The sequence below is a fragment of the Corylus avellana genome, chromosome ca3 (genome assembly GCF_901000735.1).
Source record: "Corylus avellana chromosome ca3, CavTom2PMs-1.0".
NCBI lineage: Eukaryota > Viridiplantae > Streptophyta > Magnoliopsida > Fagales > Betulaceae > Corylus > Corylus avellana.
This window is the reverse complement of record NC_081543.1, coordinates 3,014,856-3,028,778: the sequence shown is the minus strand read 5'-3', so window position 1 is coordinate 3,028,778 and position 13,923 is coordinate 3,014,856. Positions and strand designations below refer to the sequence as shown.

At 33.4% G+C, this 13,923-nt stretch overlaps 1 protein-coding gene across 3 annotated transcripts; it reads left to right on the top strand.

The window, feature by feature from the left end:
• Positions 1–1,821: 1,821 nt before the first annotated feature.
• On the top strand, positions 1,822–7,678 carry LOC132175747 (uncharacterized). Of its 3 annotated transcripts, none has more exons than XR_009439459.1 (11): positions 1,822–2,173; positions 2,274–2,304; positions 2,459–2,472; positions 2,584–2,634; positions 2,747–2,816; positions 4,047–4,116; positions 4,217–4,284; positions 5,436–5,553; positions 5,742–5,891; positions 6,853–6,920; positions 7,227–7,678. XR_009439459.1 is itself a non-coding variant. In XM_059587784.1 (11 exons), exons 1-11 carry the CDS (start codon positions 1,922–1,924, stop codon positions 7,231–7,233), a joined length of 789 nt encoding a protein of 262 aa, XP_059443767.1. In that variant the 5' UTR covers positions 1,822–1,921; the 3' UTR covers positions 7,234–7,678. The 3 variants fall into 3 exon arrangements, 1 of the variants encoding a protein (XP_059443767.1); XR_009439458.1 differs by having other exon boundaries at positions 6,467–6,920; XM_059587784.1 differs by having other exon boundaries at positions 5,742–5,781.
• Positions 7,679–13,923: the final 6,245 nt, after the last annotated feature.

Sequence of the window (13,923 nt, the reverse complement as noted above, 5' to 3'; positions counted from 1 at the left end):
CTTTATCCCGTAAATTTACACTTCATTTGCAATGCGGTTTCTAAACTACGACTCATTCAACTCGAACTTACAAAATATTATTGATAAATTAAAATACTTTTATTAGTAAGTAAATGGAAATAGCATTATTATGATTTTTTTTTCCTGGAAATAACATTGTATTCCTCAATTGCTTAGGTCAAAGAAAAAAAAAGAGCTGTGGTTTTGTTTCTTTGGTTGTACAAGAAACCAGCGACGACCGTGTCAAAGAGCTCATGATGCCCTTTGAACAGTCAAAGTCAAAATGATAGACCTGCGAAATCCAACGGTTACGGACTTACGGTGATGCAGCTGTAACATTGGGCTCCTGGAGAGGCAGCATTCCAAAATCACGCGTAGACGTGGTCCACGTGGACCAAGAAACGCCTCCCATTCTTGGTGGGACATTTGGTCGTTAAATGTTGCTTCTTCCCCAAGCAAAAATCTAATCTCTGATTACTAAATCCTCGGTGAGTATAATCCCGTGACTGTAGGGAGATAGATTTTGTTGTTTAAATTTCAGATACTGTTACTCTCGCGCGTATACTTGTCTTTACTACTCGCTAGCAACATATGCCATATGGGGATTATTATTAGATTACCAAAACTACTTCGTAGCATAGGAAATTCCAATATGTTTGGTAAGGTTGTTGGATATACCATAAAACGTATAATAATAAGATTATTACAATGCTTCATAACGTTTAAAAATTGGTTAAAAATATTATTTAAAATTGTTGAAAAATTAAAATATGAACCCAAAAAATAGTGAAAATTTGGTGATGAGTGTGGCAAATTTACTCTTCATATCAATTTTATATTAGCTGATGTAACGTATTTAGAGTGGCTTCACATGCTAGTTATTTGAAAAAGAGTCGCTTAAAACACAATCGATATAAAATGAATGTAATAAATGGGTGTAGAAAGTAACATTACTCTTCAAAATAAATTACAATACACCTTATTTTGTATCTAAATAAACCATACGTGACACATGGATCACACTTTAATAATTAAGACATTTATAACATTAACATCCAATTAGCTAAAAGAATAATAACACTTCAATTCTTTTTTTTCTTTTTTCTAAACAAATAAGGAAGGGGTTACCATGAAAACTCTTGAAGGAATATTATGAATATTTATTATCTCAAAAGATCATACAAGCAGGAAAGATTTCTCTCTCCTTACAATATCACTTACACTAGGTGGAGTATTCTCCAACCAAGTAGACATAGTAACATGGGTAGTAGCAAATTTTGCTAGCGTGTGTGTGCAGCTTTATTAGCATCCCTCATTACATACATAAAACGGGCATTCTCCAACAAAAGTAGCTCTCGTTTAATATATTCTATAAATTGCTCATAGCTACACAAACACGGACCCTCTGAAGCAATAGCCTTGATAACTTGCAAGGAATCACTTTCAAAAATAACTTTATTAGTTTTCATGGGTTACCATGAAAACTAATAACAGAACATGTTATAAAGTTATTTGCCGATTAAAAAAGAGTTGTGGTAAAAATTACACTTTTATTTTATTTTTTTTGTTGATGTGAAATTGTCTATTAACCTTTGATTATTTTTTAAAACATGAGATCATTTAATAGTTGATTGACATTGCTATATCAAGAAAATAAGATAAAAATAAAATAAAAATGTGACTTAAAAAATAAAACATATTTATTGACAAGCTTTTTCAACAAAAACAACACTAGACATAAAAGAAGGTGAAAAAAAAAAATGGAAACAAATTGCCCTTTTCTCATGTCTTAGCCCCTACAAACAAAACGACACCGTCAGCCTTTCCTCTTTCCCAAATCAACCAACACTCAACAGTACTGTAAAATCGGGCTCTCTCCAAGCGAATCAGAAGCAGAGTCGACAGTGTCCGTACAGAAGAAATGCAAGCTCTGCGACTGAGCAAGAAAACGACGACGCTCTCTTCACGTGCTCTCTTCCTCACCGCTTCCTCTTCCTCGTTCCCATGCCGAACCCTAACCACTCTCCGACCCTCTCCGCTGCCGTCACCCGCCTGTCACCCTGACACCAATCGTGGCGCCGACACGCGGGTCTCCCTTACCATCAGCAACCTCCTCCTCCGCTCTCCTTGGTCCGTCACTCAACATCGCGGGATGAAAGTCTCCGGTTCCGATGTAACATCTTTTTCAATTTCTTAACTATTATTTGTGATCGATTGAATGAATGAGTATATGTTTGTTTTGGAACTGTAATTGTTGCTGATTAACGGTGCAGGTCAAAGTTGGAAATGTGATCGAAAAAAAAGGTTGCTTTCTTTTGCTAATTGCTACTATTAACACGAAGAATTAGTTTTTTTTTTTTTTTGCTCGAAATTGTATGGCGTATTGTACTAACAAACCCAATTTTCGCTTTTTCTTTTTTCTGCTTTTTGAAATTTTGGTGGCAATACTTGCTCTCAGGACGTATGTACCAGGTGATTTGGCTGCAATTAACACCATTATTTTGCTTAATTGTTCATTGGTATTTTTTTTGTAACTGGTTTTAGTCACCAGCTTCTTATGTGATTACATATTACTTGGTTCAGGTCGTTAAGACAGATCATTCCCATGAAGGAAGAGGCAAAGCTACGATAAAGGTTGTAATTGTTTTGAGTCATTATAATTGCAATTTGTCTTCTAGTATATTTAACTTTCTTTTTGTTCTAACTTAAATTTTTTTTTTTTGTTTGTTTGTTTTTTATGATATAGGTGGAGCTTCGTGACATTGAGAGTGGAAATAAAGTATCCCAGCGACTGGGTACCGATGAGAATGTTGAAAGTACGGTTCTTTAAACTTTTTAGTTTCCTGCTGTAAATTGATAACCCAGAATAATCTACAATTGTTGTTGATATGAGGTTCTGTTATCTGGTTGTGGATGGTGTTAGTTCCTGTGCCTGTTGAAAGTACATATAGAAAAGGATTCGGAAATTCAATTTTAGTCTTTTGTGACTATGTTCTTGAATGAAGGCTTGAATATGTAGATATACACGTATGTTTTGATCAGGATTTATATATAATAAGGGGTCTGAAGCACAAGAACTTCATAGCATGTGGGTTTCATCCAGCTTGTGCACACGTTCTGATGATTTAAATATCCTACATCAACTCTTCCTGGAAATATAGGAGTTGACCATTTTAACTGGGACTCTCTGTCTCTCACCCTTTTATTTTCTTGAGAAATGCTGCATGTATTTCTAAGTGCTTACTCTTAAGTGCACATTTTCTGACGTGACAGGGGAAATCATCATTGAATCCAAAATCTAATGATGGTCCATCCTAAAATTAGTGGTGATTTTTACTGCAACGCAAGTGGGTGTGCAATTAGAAGTGCATGTAGCATTGCTCTTATTCTTCTTCTTCTTCTTCCTTTTTTTTTCCTCTCTTGGTCCTTCAACGGAACATAAATATTGGAGAGAGTGAGACAGCTCAAGTTAAGTAGTAACCGTTGAATCTTGGAGTATTTATGCTTAATGCTTTCACCCTTTAATGCGATATATTTTCCTTGCTCATATTAGATAGTCTAATTTGGTCTTTTTTAAAAAACAAATTACCTTTTCTTTGTCTTTACCTTCTTGTTTTGGTTGTCTTATGATTTTATTGAGTCTTCTTCCTGTTTGGCTTTTTTTCCTATCCTCATTTACATAAAAGCAATTTTCACTAATCTTGAAATGAGTAATGCTAAAGGTGGCAAATTCTGAACAAGAACATGTTATACTTTTGCACTGATGGAGATTTTATTCGGTACTCCATTTCCACTTACTTTCGATTGCAGGCCCAATAACCAGCGGGAAATTTTTTGCTGAACGTATATAGCCATTTTGAATAATTAATAATGACTAGGTTGTGGCGGAGCTTTTAAATTTAGCTTTATATCTAGCTTTCTATCAAGGGTTAACCCACTTTTGACCACCCTTTTCAGTTATGATCATTCTCAGTTCTTGAATGTAATTTAACTTAATTTATTCTTTGATAAGTATTCGGTCCTAAAATTTAATATGATGGTTCCAGAGGTCTATGTTCGAGAGCAAACTTACATGTATATGTGCACAGATCGCAATGGCACTATAGTGCTGATGAAGTGAGTTAGTTTATTTTTTCCCTCCACTTTCCAATAAATGTGCAGTTGATTTTATGGAACAAATTTCCTGAATATTTATTCTCTTTTCAATTATCATCAGCGTTGAAACATTTGATCAGCTGGAAGTGTCCCAGGAGTTGTTTGGCAAAGATGCTAAGTATCTACAAGGTGAATAAGTACCCAGGACTGAATATCATATAGACAATGCAATATACCATGATATAAAATGAAGAAATTCTAAATTTTGGTTTGGCTTATTTCATTTAATAATAATTCCACTTCAAAAGATAGCCTCTATGAAAAGCAGGTTATTGGCATAAAAAAGGTAATTTTGCAGAAGTTGATGAAAATTGATTCATAGTTCATATCAAAACTAGGTTCTTCATCTGTCATCGCATGGCCAAACTAACTTTCCTCCAATTCCATTTTCTTTTCCATTCCATTGCCATATCTGTCACTGCATGTCCAATAACCACCAGCTGACCACCACCTCCGCCACCTTAATACTGCCACTGCTAGTACCATGATTCATGCACCACTGCCTGTTTACCACCACCTCCACCACATTAATGCTGCTACTGTTAGTTCCATGATTCATGCACCACTGCCTGTTTACCATCTCATAATCACTATTCCATTACATAGTAGATTCAGTCTGCACAGCTCACTTCCACATTTCAACTGCTTGTATAGTTTGGAGATGCTGCGCATGCTCATTGCTATCTTATTTACTAAAGAGAAATGCTTCATGCACTCCCTGAAGTGGCAATTTTACTGCCATGTCAGGGAGGGTGAACTTGGAAGTACATGTAATATTTTCCTTTACTAAATAATGCTTGTTTTATTAAATTGAAAACTGCTTTTTATTATATTCGGTTATGGCATGCAAATGTGAACACCAAAAAGCATGCTTTGGAAGATAGTTGCATATGTTTTGAAGTTAAAAGGACATGCACTTTTTTTCTTCTGTAAAATTCATCATTTCTTGAGAGTTTGTTTTCTCTTATTTGGAATCACAATAATCATTCTAAAAAAATATAGTGATAATGATTAGCGAAGTTGTAACTGTGGATGAATTTCTTTTATGTCCACATGTTTTTTTTTACATATCAAAAAAAACATGTAAGTTGTCCCGTTACTTGTGCTCTAATGAGACTTCTTGGAGATGTCTTTTGTTTTTACTTCTGTTTTCATTGTTTTTCCCTTCGCCCTCCCCCCTTCCTTAATAAGCTTTTCTCATAACTTCAATCATCAATTATGTGCAGTGGCCAGTGGCCACCATGTACGCTTACCAACTAAAATATGATATTCATGAACAGGTGATATGAGAGTTACAGTAAGGCTTTATGATGATACACCTTTATCTGGATCAGTTCCAAAACGTGTGACATGTATTGTCAAGGAAGCACAACCTGCTATGGTTTCAGCCACACCTAAGTACGTTTTACCATTCATCAAGGATATTTAATTCCGAAAATTACGACTCTCTCTAAATATTTGTCTCTATCCGGACATTGAAATGAGAGTAAATTATAATTTTAAGTTGGCGTGCTAAATCAGAGCGGTTCACCTTCTTGATCATTTTCCTGCTGTTGCTTTGTCCTAATATTCTCTTTTTTACTCAGGGATAAAAAGGTTGTATTGGAAAATGGTATGACACTCGAGGTGAGTTAAATGCGTTACTTTTCCCACTAATGTTTTAGCTGCTAAATTTGTCACTTGTGCAGCTCACAAAGCAAAAGATGAAACTAAGCCAAGATTAAGACAAAAGTGGGGTAGCATTTTGGACTTTGAAACACAATACTAGAACTTCCATTTGAAAATTACTCTTAATTTATATTGTTAGAATATTAACTAAATAATTAAATTCATAATTTCTTATGAGCTTAAACTTTTAAAACAATTGGTGATTTAACATGATATTGGAACAATATTTGTGAGTTCAAATCCTAACTTTATACTTTACCTCTCATTTCGGTTAAATCTTTCATCTATTGTTTGGTCCCATATATGAAGGGGAAGTCTTCTTATTTTTCGTACAAGCTGAACGCCGAAAAATATTTTCAGGAAAATCAGAAAAATGATTTCGTTGACAGAAATATTTTCCTTTGGAACAAACAAAGCCCAAGTATTATTTGATGACATGCACATCCATCAAATAATACTTGGTCACTGTTGTTACATGCATTTATAGGATTTATATATTATAAAACAGAGTAAACAATCAATCTCATAACTGATAAAACAGATCATTGGATTATTTTCCACATATGCATAATGCATGCCAGATATCCTGTTGATGTCTGTGCTATCTGATCCACAAACTCACATAATTTTTTTTTATCATTAGCGGAATTAACCTTCAATTTTGGACATTGTACAGAAGCGTCCTAATACATGCATAAAGGTATGAGGGCAAGGCCTGATATGGGTCCTTCAAGAAGTTATGAAGGTTATATTACTAACAAAGTCTGCACCAGGTGTACTGTGAAGCGTCATGCATACCAAAGTTTTGAGTTTATTTAGATTTAAGACTACTATATCCATACATTCCTCCAAATTAGGCTTTTGCTCTTGTTACCTCTAAAAATGGCTCTGCCAATTAACAACAGGGATGACAAGCAATACGGAGAAAACTATTTTATGTGTGTGTGTTGTAGGGGAGGAGTGAAGTTCTGGTACATGTACCACAAAATATAAGCAGTTTGTGGCTTATCATTTTTTCTAATTTCCCAGGTACCAGCGTTTGTTGTAGCTGGTGATGCTGTTGTTATCAATACTGAGACCGACACTTACATTGAAAGGTACATTTCTATGATAAAGTTGAGGCTTGTCTTAGGTTTTATTTTGCAATCCTTTTCAGTTCATTCACTGATATAATTAGTAGTTTAGCATCCAATAGATGTCATGTAGCTACTGGAGGTGAATACAGGATAATTAAAAGAATGATTTGCGGTAATGTATGCTTGAAAATGGGTATTGTGTGGCTCTCATCATCTCATGCTTTAATGTATGCTTACAAATGGGTTTTAAAAAATGATGATTTTTCTCATGATTCTCTTGCTTGGTGGTGCTGATGAAAGTTGTCTTTCTTTCCCCCATTTCCTCAGGGCTTAAAGCATAATATTGTAATTGCTTTATTCTGAAGGACAGATGGAACGTCGTTTTGTGCACCATGCATGTCTCTGATTTCTGTGGGCATCAGTCTTCAATTTTGTTATTTTAGGTGAGTTTTTAAACCAAAAAAAGGTCTATAAACTTCAGGTATTTAAGATCAACAGGACTCCGAAATTCCACGAAAGTGGAGTGAGGCAATGAGAAATAGCTCGATTTATGAAACAGGGGTAAGTTTTTACATTGTTCTCGGTATTAGTGCATGCTGTTTTGGTACTTCCAAGAGTTCGTCAAAGGAGAAGGCGATGATGTAAATTGCTCATTGCTGCTCTTTTATATTTCTTTCTAAATTGTAATAAAAGGTTATTTAATGCAACGATGCATTGCCTTTCAATATTAGCCATCACTCATCAGGGTTAGAATATTAAATCGGCAATTTTTTTATCAACTTAAGTTTTTGGAATAAGTTGTGATTTAATGTGAGATTAAAGTAAAAGCCTCGAGTTCAAACATTGTTTCTATCATGCATTCACCTTTCATTTTAATTAAACATTTTACATGTATTATACCTCATTTATAAATGAGGAGTTTGAGCCCATTAAATGATTAAATCGACTTTTTCTTGGTAACTTAAGCATTAAAGATAAATAGTGATTTAACACGGTCATCGTCAATACGTGGTATGGTGTTTTATGCATCAAATTATTATACATGTTTTCAACTTCCTTGGCTAGCTGGTGATAGGAGATCAGTGAAATTTTAACCTCAAAGTTTTGGGGTATACAAAAATTTTATGCAATTATTTTTGTGCATAAAATTTCTAGCCCTAGCATGGAAGCTCACGTACCAATTAAAAATTATTGAATTATTGTGTTCTACATCTTAGCATAATTTTATGATATGCTTGACAATGCCAAATTTGCATGGGGTTAATAATCGGAGCCTAATTCGCACGGGATTAATCATTGGAGCCTTAGGTTGAATGAAATTGTACAATCGATGTGAAAACGATCCATTTGATCTAATTAATCTGTCATTGTTCACTACAAAGAACAATTATTCGTAGTTGAGTGTTCCTTTCTTTGCTCTTCTTTTAAGGTGGTTGTCAATAGGGTAAGCTTCAAAATTTCTACCATTTCCATAATTCCATCTCTGTGATACCCTGCATTCATTTAATGCAGATTTAAGAAGATATATTAAAAGGAATTTTCCTACAAATTAATGCTTCAAGAATATTGAGCAGGAAAAAGAGTTTAACTTGCATTTCTGAGTTAATCATTTAAGCTTGTGTATACATAATTGAAAAGGGTTAGGGGAGAGGAGTTAACTGCTGATTAGGAAAAGGGTTTCTCTCATTAATTTTCAAATTGAGAAGGGTGAGAAAAGTTTGTAATCCTCCTTTATGCAGTTGGCGTGGGGTTGAGGTGGGAAGGAACACATGCTGCTTTCTTGCAACCCATCATCAAACATCATCATGGTGTTAACATGGGCTTTCTCTTTTTTCACTTGGAGCCGTGCCAGCGTATAAAGTTGTGGGAGAGCTTCCATCATTACTTGTTGCCTTGGCATTGGTTGATGAGATCAAGCAGCCTTCAATTCTAAGGGCCAACAAAAAAAATTATAAAAAAAGCAGCTCATTTTCTTTTCGCTTTACCTTCTCCCTTGCATGAGGATGTGTCTTCTCCTTTGCTTCTTCTCTTTTTCTTTCTTGCAATCACAGGCATGTATCAATCATTGTGTGCCACATTACTCAAATTGACCACAATGCTGTCTTCCCCTCAAAATACTATTATTATTGGAGTTTGGCTTGACCCGACCCAAAAAAAAAGTTATTGAAAATCTCGAATAATGATATAAGGAAGAATGGAGGATAGTCCTTCTTAAGTCTTTTCAAATGTGATTTAGCTTTTAAAATCACCAATAAATTAAAATTCAATAGTAATTTTAAAAGCCATATATATTATTATTCGAAAAATCTCATATGCAAAGATAAACGAGTAAAAAAATCACCATAAAAAGATCTCTAGTATATCTGTCGTTTATTTAGTTATTTTTCACTAAAGGTAATCTCTATCGTTTATTTTTGCACAAAATGATCTCCAATATTATTTCTCCGTTGTAACTTAACCCTTTGCTATCATAATGGGACAAAGAGCATGGAATTCGTGTGTTAGGAATCATTTCATGGCCAAATTAGATTTTACAGCATCTAACGGTGTATATTATGTTGTTTTTGTTACGTTATTTGAAATTTTTAAAGGATGTGACATCATCACCATGTATAACGTTAAATGATGTAAAATTTTATCGGAACCCATGAAAGAAAGGGGATGATATTTCTTGTAACTTTGGATTGGGCATGGGGCCTTGCTTAAAGATAAATATTTACAGTCCACTCATTGCCACCTCTCTAAAACAAAAGCAATGTGCATGTATTGCGAAAGATTGCTATGTTTGAAACTTCACATTAACGATTGCCAATCAAATCATTTTTGATTTGAAGTTGAGGTGCTTAATTTGTGGGTTATGATTTAGGAAAAAAAAATCTATAATTATTATTTTTTTATTATTGCACCCATTTGTAATAAATGTTTTAAAAATAATTTAAAATTCTATATGGTAAACACAAATGACAAATAACTTCACATACCTCAAACTTCCTTTTAAAATTTTAACCGACAACCAATAGAATGTCACATCAGCAACAATAATAATATGACATGTGTCTCTTTGTCTATTGATAAAATTTCAACTTTAATTCCGTCAATTTAACCTCAAGTTATTGGCAAATGATAGGTGTTATTCTGATATTCTCTTGATCTATTATTTTCTAAAAACCAAGTGAGAGAATAAAAACAACTTTCTTTTTTTGTTTTTTTAGGAATTAATATCTACATAGGATGAGGAGAACATCAAGAGAGTATCTAGCATTTTCCTTTGTCATTTATGTTTACCATAAAGAGCTTTAAATTACTTTTAAAGAGCTTATTGCAAATTGGTGCAACCAGATATATTGATTTTACATTTTTTTTTCTTCTATTCTTTATTAGGAGAAAGAAAAGGAGATACTTTGTGCCACCAAATATGAATGTTTTAGTGATACAATTTGAAAGGTTCTATTCCCATAATTAAGGTGGTCCAAAATATATGCTTAAAGATAATGTCCAAAATATATGTAAGAGTGTTATGCTCGTGATCTTTTTTCAATGAGATTGACATTTTTTCAAAAAAAAAAAAAAAAAAATCTGCCGAGCCAAGATTAAGTTGTAAGAGATTCATTAAAAAAGTTATAAAAGCCATGATATGATTAAAATAAAAGGAAAAACAAATATCTATTATAAAACTCGTTAAATTACAATTTATTCAAAAAATTTAAGCTTATAGAAAAGAAAAATGCTAGGTGTTCTTCTAGTGTTCTCCAAATTGTGATATAACTTTTAAAATTATCATTGAATTTGAGATTATCATTATTAACTTTTAATCTATTGGTGATTTTAAAAGCTACATCACAGTTGGGAGGACATCAAAAGAATATTATAAGAATACCTAGCATTTTCCTATAGAAAATAATAATTTTTATCATCTATTAATATTTTAGCACCATCATCATCAAAAACATATCATGCATGATTATATGGATACAAATAAAGGCACAAGTAGTATAAACTATAAAGAAATCATTATTGCATAGAATTGTATAATTCATTCAGTAAGAGTATTAAATTGCATATAATCACAGCAAAGTAGAAGTATATATATATATATATATTAATTGCATGTGCCTGAAATAAAAGCCGTTCAAAATAACAATAACAAACAATATATTTCAGCCATGGCCTTTTCATAAATTTGATAACTACGAAGACTTTGATCAGTACAAAGACTGGGATAAAGTAAGCCAGCCAATTAGGCACCGTTGACGTCCAAAGACACGCAAGAAAGAATGACATGCAAGAAAAATATGGATAGTTTCTAGACCCATTTGGGTATATATATAGAAAAAGTATTCATTTTTTACTCATCTTTTATTTAACACTTTACTCACGAGTGAAGCTCTACACGTAAAATATTTAATTGAAATGAAAGGTAAATTGAGGGAGTCGAAGTTTGAACTCATAATCTTTAGCTCTAATATCATATTAAATTAATATTCGTCTTATAAATTTAAGCTTTTAGGATAAGATAGATAGATAATTTCACTTTCAACTGGGTCGGATAAATAATAAAAAAACAAAATAAAAAACAAAAGAAGAAGAAAACTAGCTCGAACCCTTGGTTTGAGATAAGAAAGCCACAGAATTGGACTTTGGCGGATGGCCCCCTTGATGGCCATGTTGAATTAACACTTAAAAAAATTGTTATTTTCTTTTTGTAGAAAATGAATGCATTAATTGGTTTTCGAAGAGGATCTTTTTCCTGTCACTTTGGCGTAAAGGAAAAGGACTTTTCATCATCTTTGTTGACTTTAACAATGGAATCTTAAAATCTTCCATCTTAGGGCTTAAGCCTCTCTATATTGACCGAGTCTCCCCCACCTACCATCTCTCTTTTCCTATTCTCCCTGTCCCTGTGGGTATTTACATGAAAACACTCATCTTTTTTGCTTGTATATATATATATATATATATATATAATATCTCTCTAGACTAATGGGAATTGTTTATACGAGGAAAAAATGTTTGACTAGTTCCTAAAGGTTTTACTTTTTATTAAATTGCTTTTTAAAGTTTAGGAGAGTCACGCCGTTCCTTTTCTTTTTGTTAAATTTTTAATGGTGTGGTGTGACACGTAGCTATTATGCTACAATATTATGTCGATAAAAAGATGTGTGTCAGACCATCCAATTAAATAGCTTACATCGCACAAACGTCATTCTGGGCATGCCAAATCATTTACATATCAACTCAAATTTTAAAAACTTTACACGTCAACAAAATCAATAGCCACCCCATCTACGCTCAACCACCTCATATATTGTAGTAGGGGTGGTCGTAGAAGTTATTTTCAATCATCCGTAAAATCTCTCACATTAGATCGGAGAATGAGAGGAAATGAAAAGCAAGAAATGGGCAAAATAACTACTAGTAGAGAGTGGAGTCAAATCCTTGTCTTTTTCATCATCTTTCATGCTCTACCTCATCTACTTCGACCTCATTCATTCCTTCTTTGAGTCATCCCCTTTGTAACTATCTCCCTCCCTGGCAGCACCATGACCCTTTGCATGGTCTCCGCCGTCAAAGGTTGGTCCATGGCGAAGCATGCCCTTGACCTTGATTGGGGTGAAGAAGTTCTCCTTCGGCCGAGTTTTTGGTTTAGACCACTACAAGGCCACTACCCTTTAGAATAAGAACTAGCGGGATTATTTGATAACGGTGCAAACCTTATAGAGTAATTTAATAACTTTAAAACGTATTGGAGTGATTTGATAATAGGTAAAAGCTCAAAAACATCCACCGAAGCAATTTTTCCTTTATATTAGTAGTAATATACTAATGTTGCATAGCCTATTAGCCTTCTCCATATAATCTCCTCTAAAACATCAAATTTGGATTAACTCCAAAGTCAATTTCATTCTACCAAAAACAAAACATTTATTAACTACATAACCATATGAATTAGTTGGCAATTGGTGTTTAGATCAGGTTGGACAAAGTCAATCAAGAGTTGGTCATACTTATTACCAGGTTACACACATTCCAGGTCAATCTGACCAATTCATTCCACAACCAACCCATTATATTAAACTACTCAGAAATTTCACACCCTTTAAAAACAGAAGAGAAAATTACTTGGAATTTGTAGGTTTCCAATATTTTAGACCATATTCATCCAACTAATTTGATTCAATCAACCAATCCACATATGAGAATCACATGATTTAAAAATAAATATTAATTTAATAAACTGAACCAAAAGAATTTTCTTAAAGGAGTGAATATATATTTTTTGTTTATAAAAAAAAAAAAATACTATTACTCATTAGATTAACTGCCAAAATAGCTTTTTATTAGACAAACTATTCCTCCCTGGTGCTGTGATGATCAAGTCATACATTCCTATGGCAACCGTCTCAACTTTGGTGAACGACTTCAACAACTAGTGTCCAGAAGATCCCAACCATCCACGTCACTCCCCACACTTAAACTATGAAAAATCAGCGGACGACAGTAGTCGTTGACCCTGCAACCATTTTGCTCTACGGCCACCGTCAACAATTCATATGTTTCCATTGTGAGACAATGATGCATGGTGGTCGGTACATAATACTTTATTTTCTTTTTAAAAAATTAAACGAAATTATATATATATATACCAAAGAAGAATAATTTGTATGCATGTTCATGACCATAGTCCACAGACATCCAAAAGGCAGCACACTTCAAACCCATGTACCCTTAACACACATCATGATTCCTACCTAATCGAGGCAATGTATTTTTAATTTTTTGGAAAATGCTAGGTACCCTTACAAACTGGATCTGGTTTACATGTTATTATTTTAATAACTCACATGACAGTACACACGAGTGTCACGTAAAAATTAAACAGTAAATTTTAATTGTTGAGTGTTGTTAGAGATATTATAATTTTTATTATAAGTCTCTTACAAGTTGATGTGATAATTTACTTGACACTTACCAAAGCAACTCTTAAACAATTAAATTTATTTGTCAAATTTTATTGTTTAATTTT

What these genes read in the sequence shown, in the direction of transcription:
- LOC132175747 (XM_059587784.1), top strand. Translation starts at nt 1,922, where the DNA reads ATGCAAGCTCTGCGACTGAGCAAGAAAACGACGACGCTCTCTTCACGT. An exon ending in GAGGCAAAGCTACGATAAAG is followed by an intron (nt 2,635 to 2,746) that starts GTTGTAATTGTT and finishes TTTATGATATAG; the next exon opens with GTGGAGCTTCGTGACATTGA. An exon ending in GGCACTATAGTGCTGATGAA is followed by an intron (nt 4,117 to 4,216) that starts GTGAGTTAGTTT and finishes AATTATCATCAG; the next exon opens with CGTTGAAACATTTGATCAGC.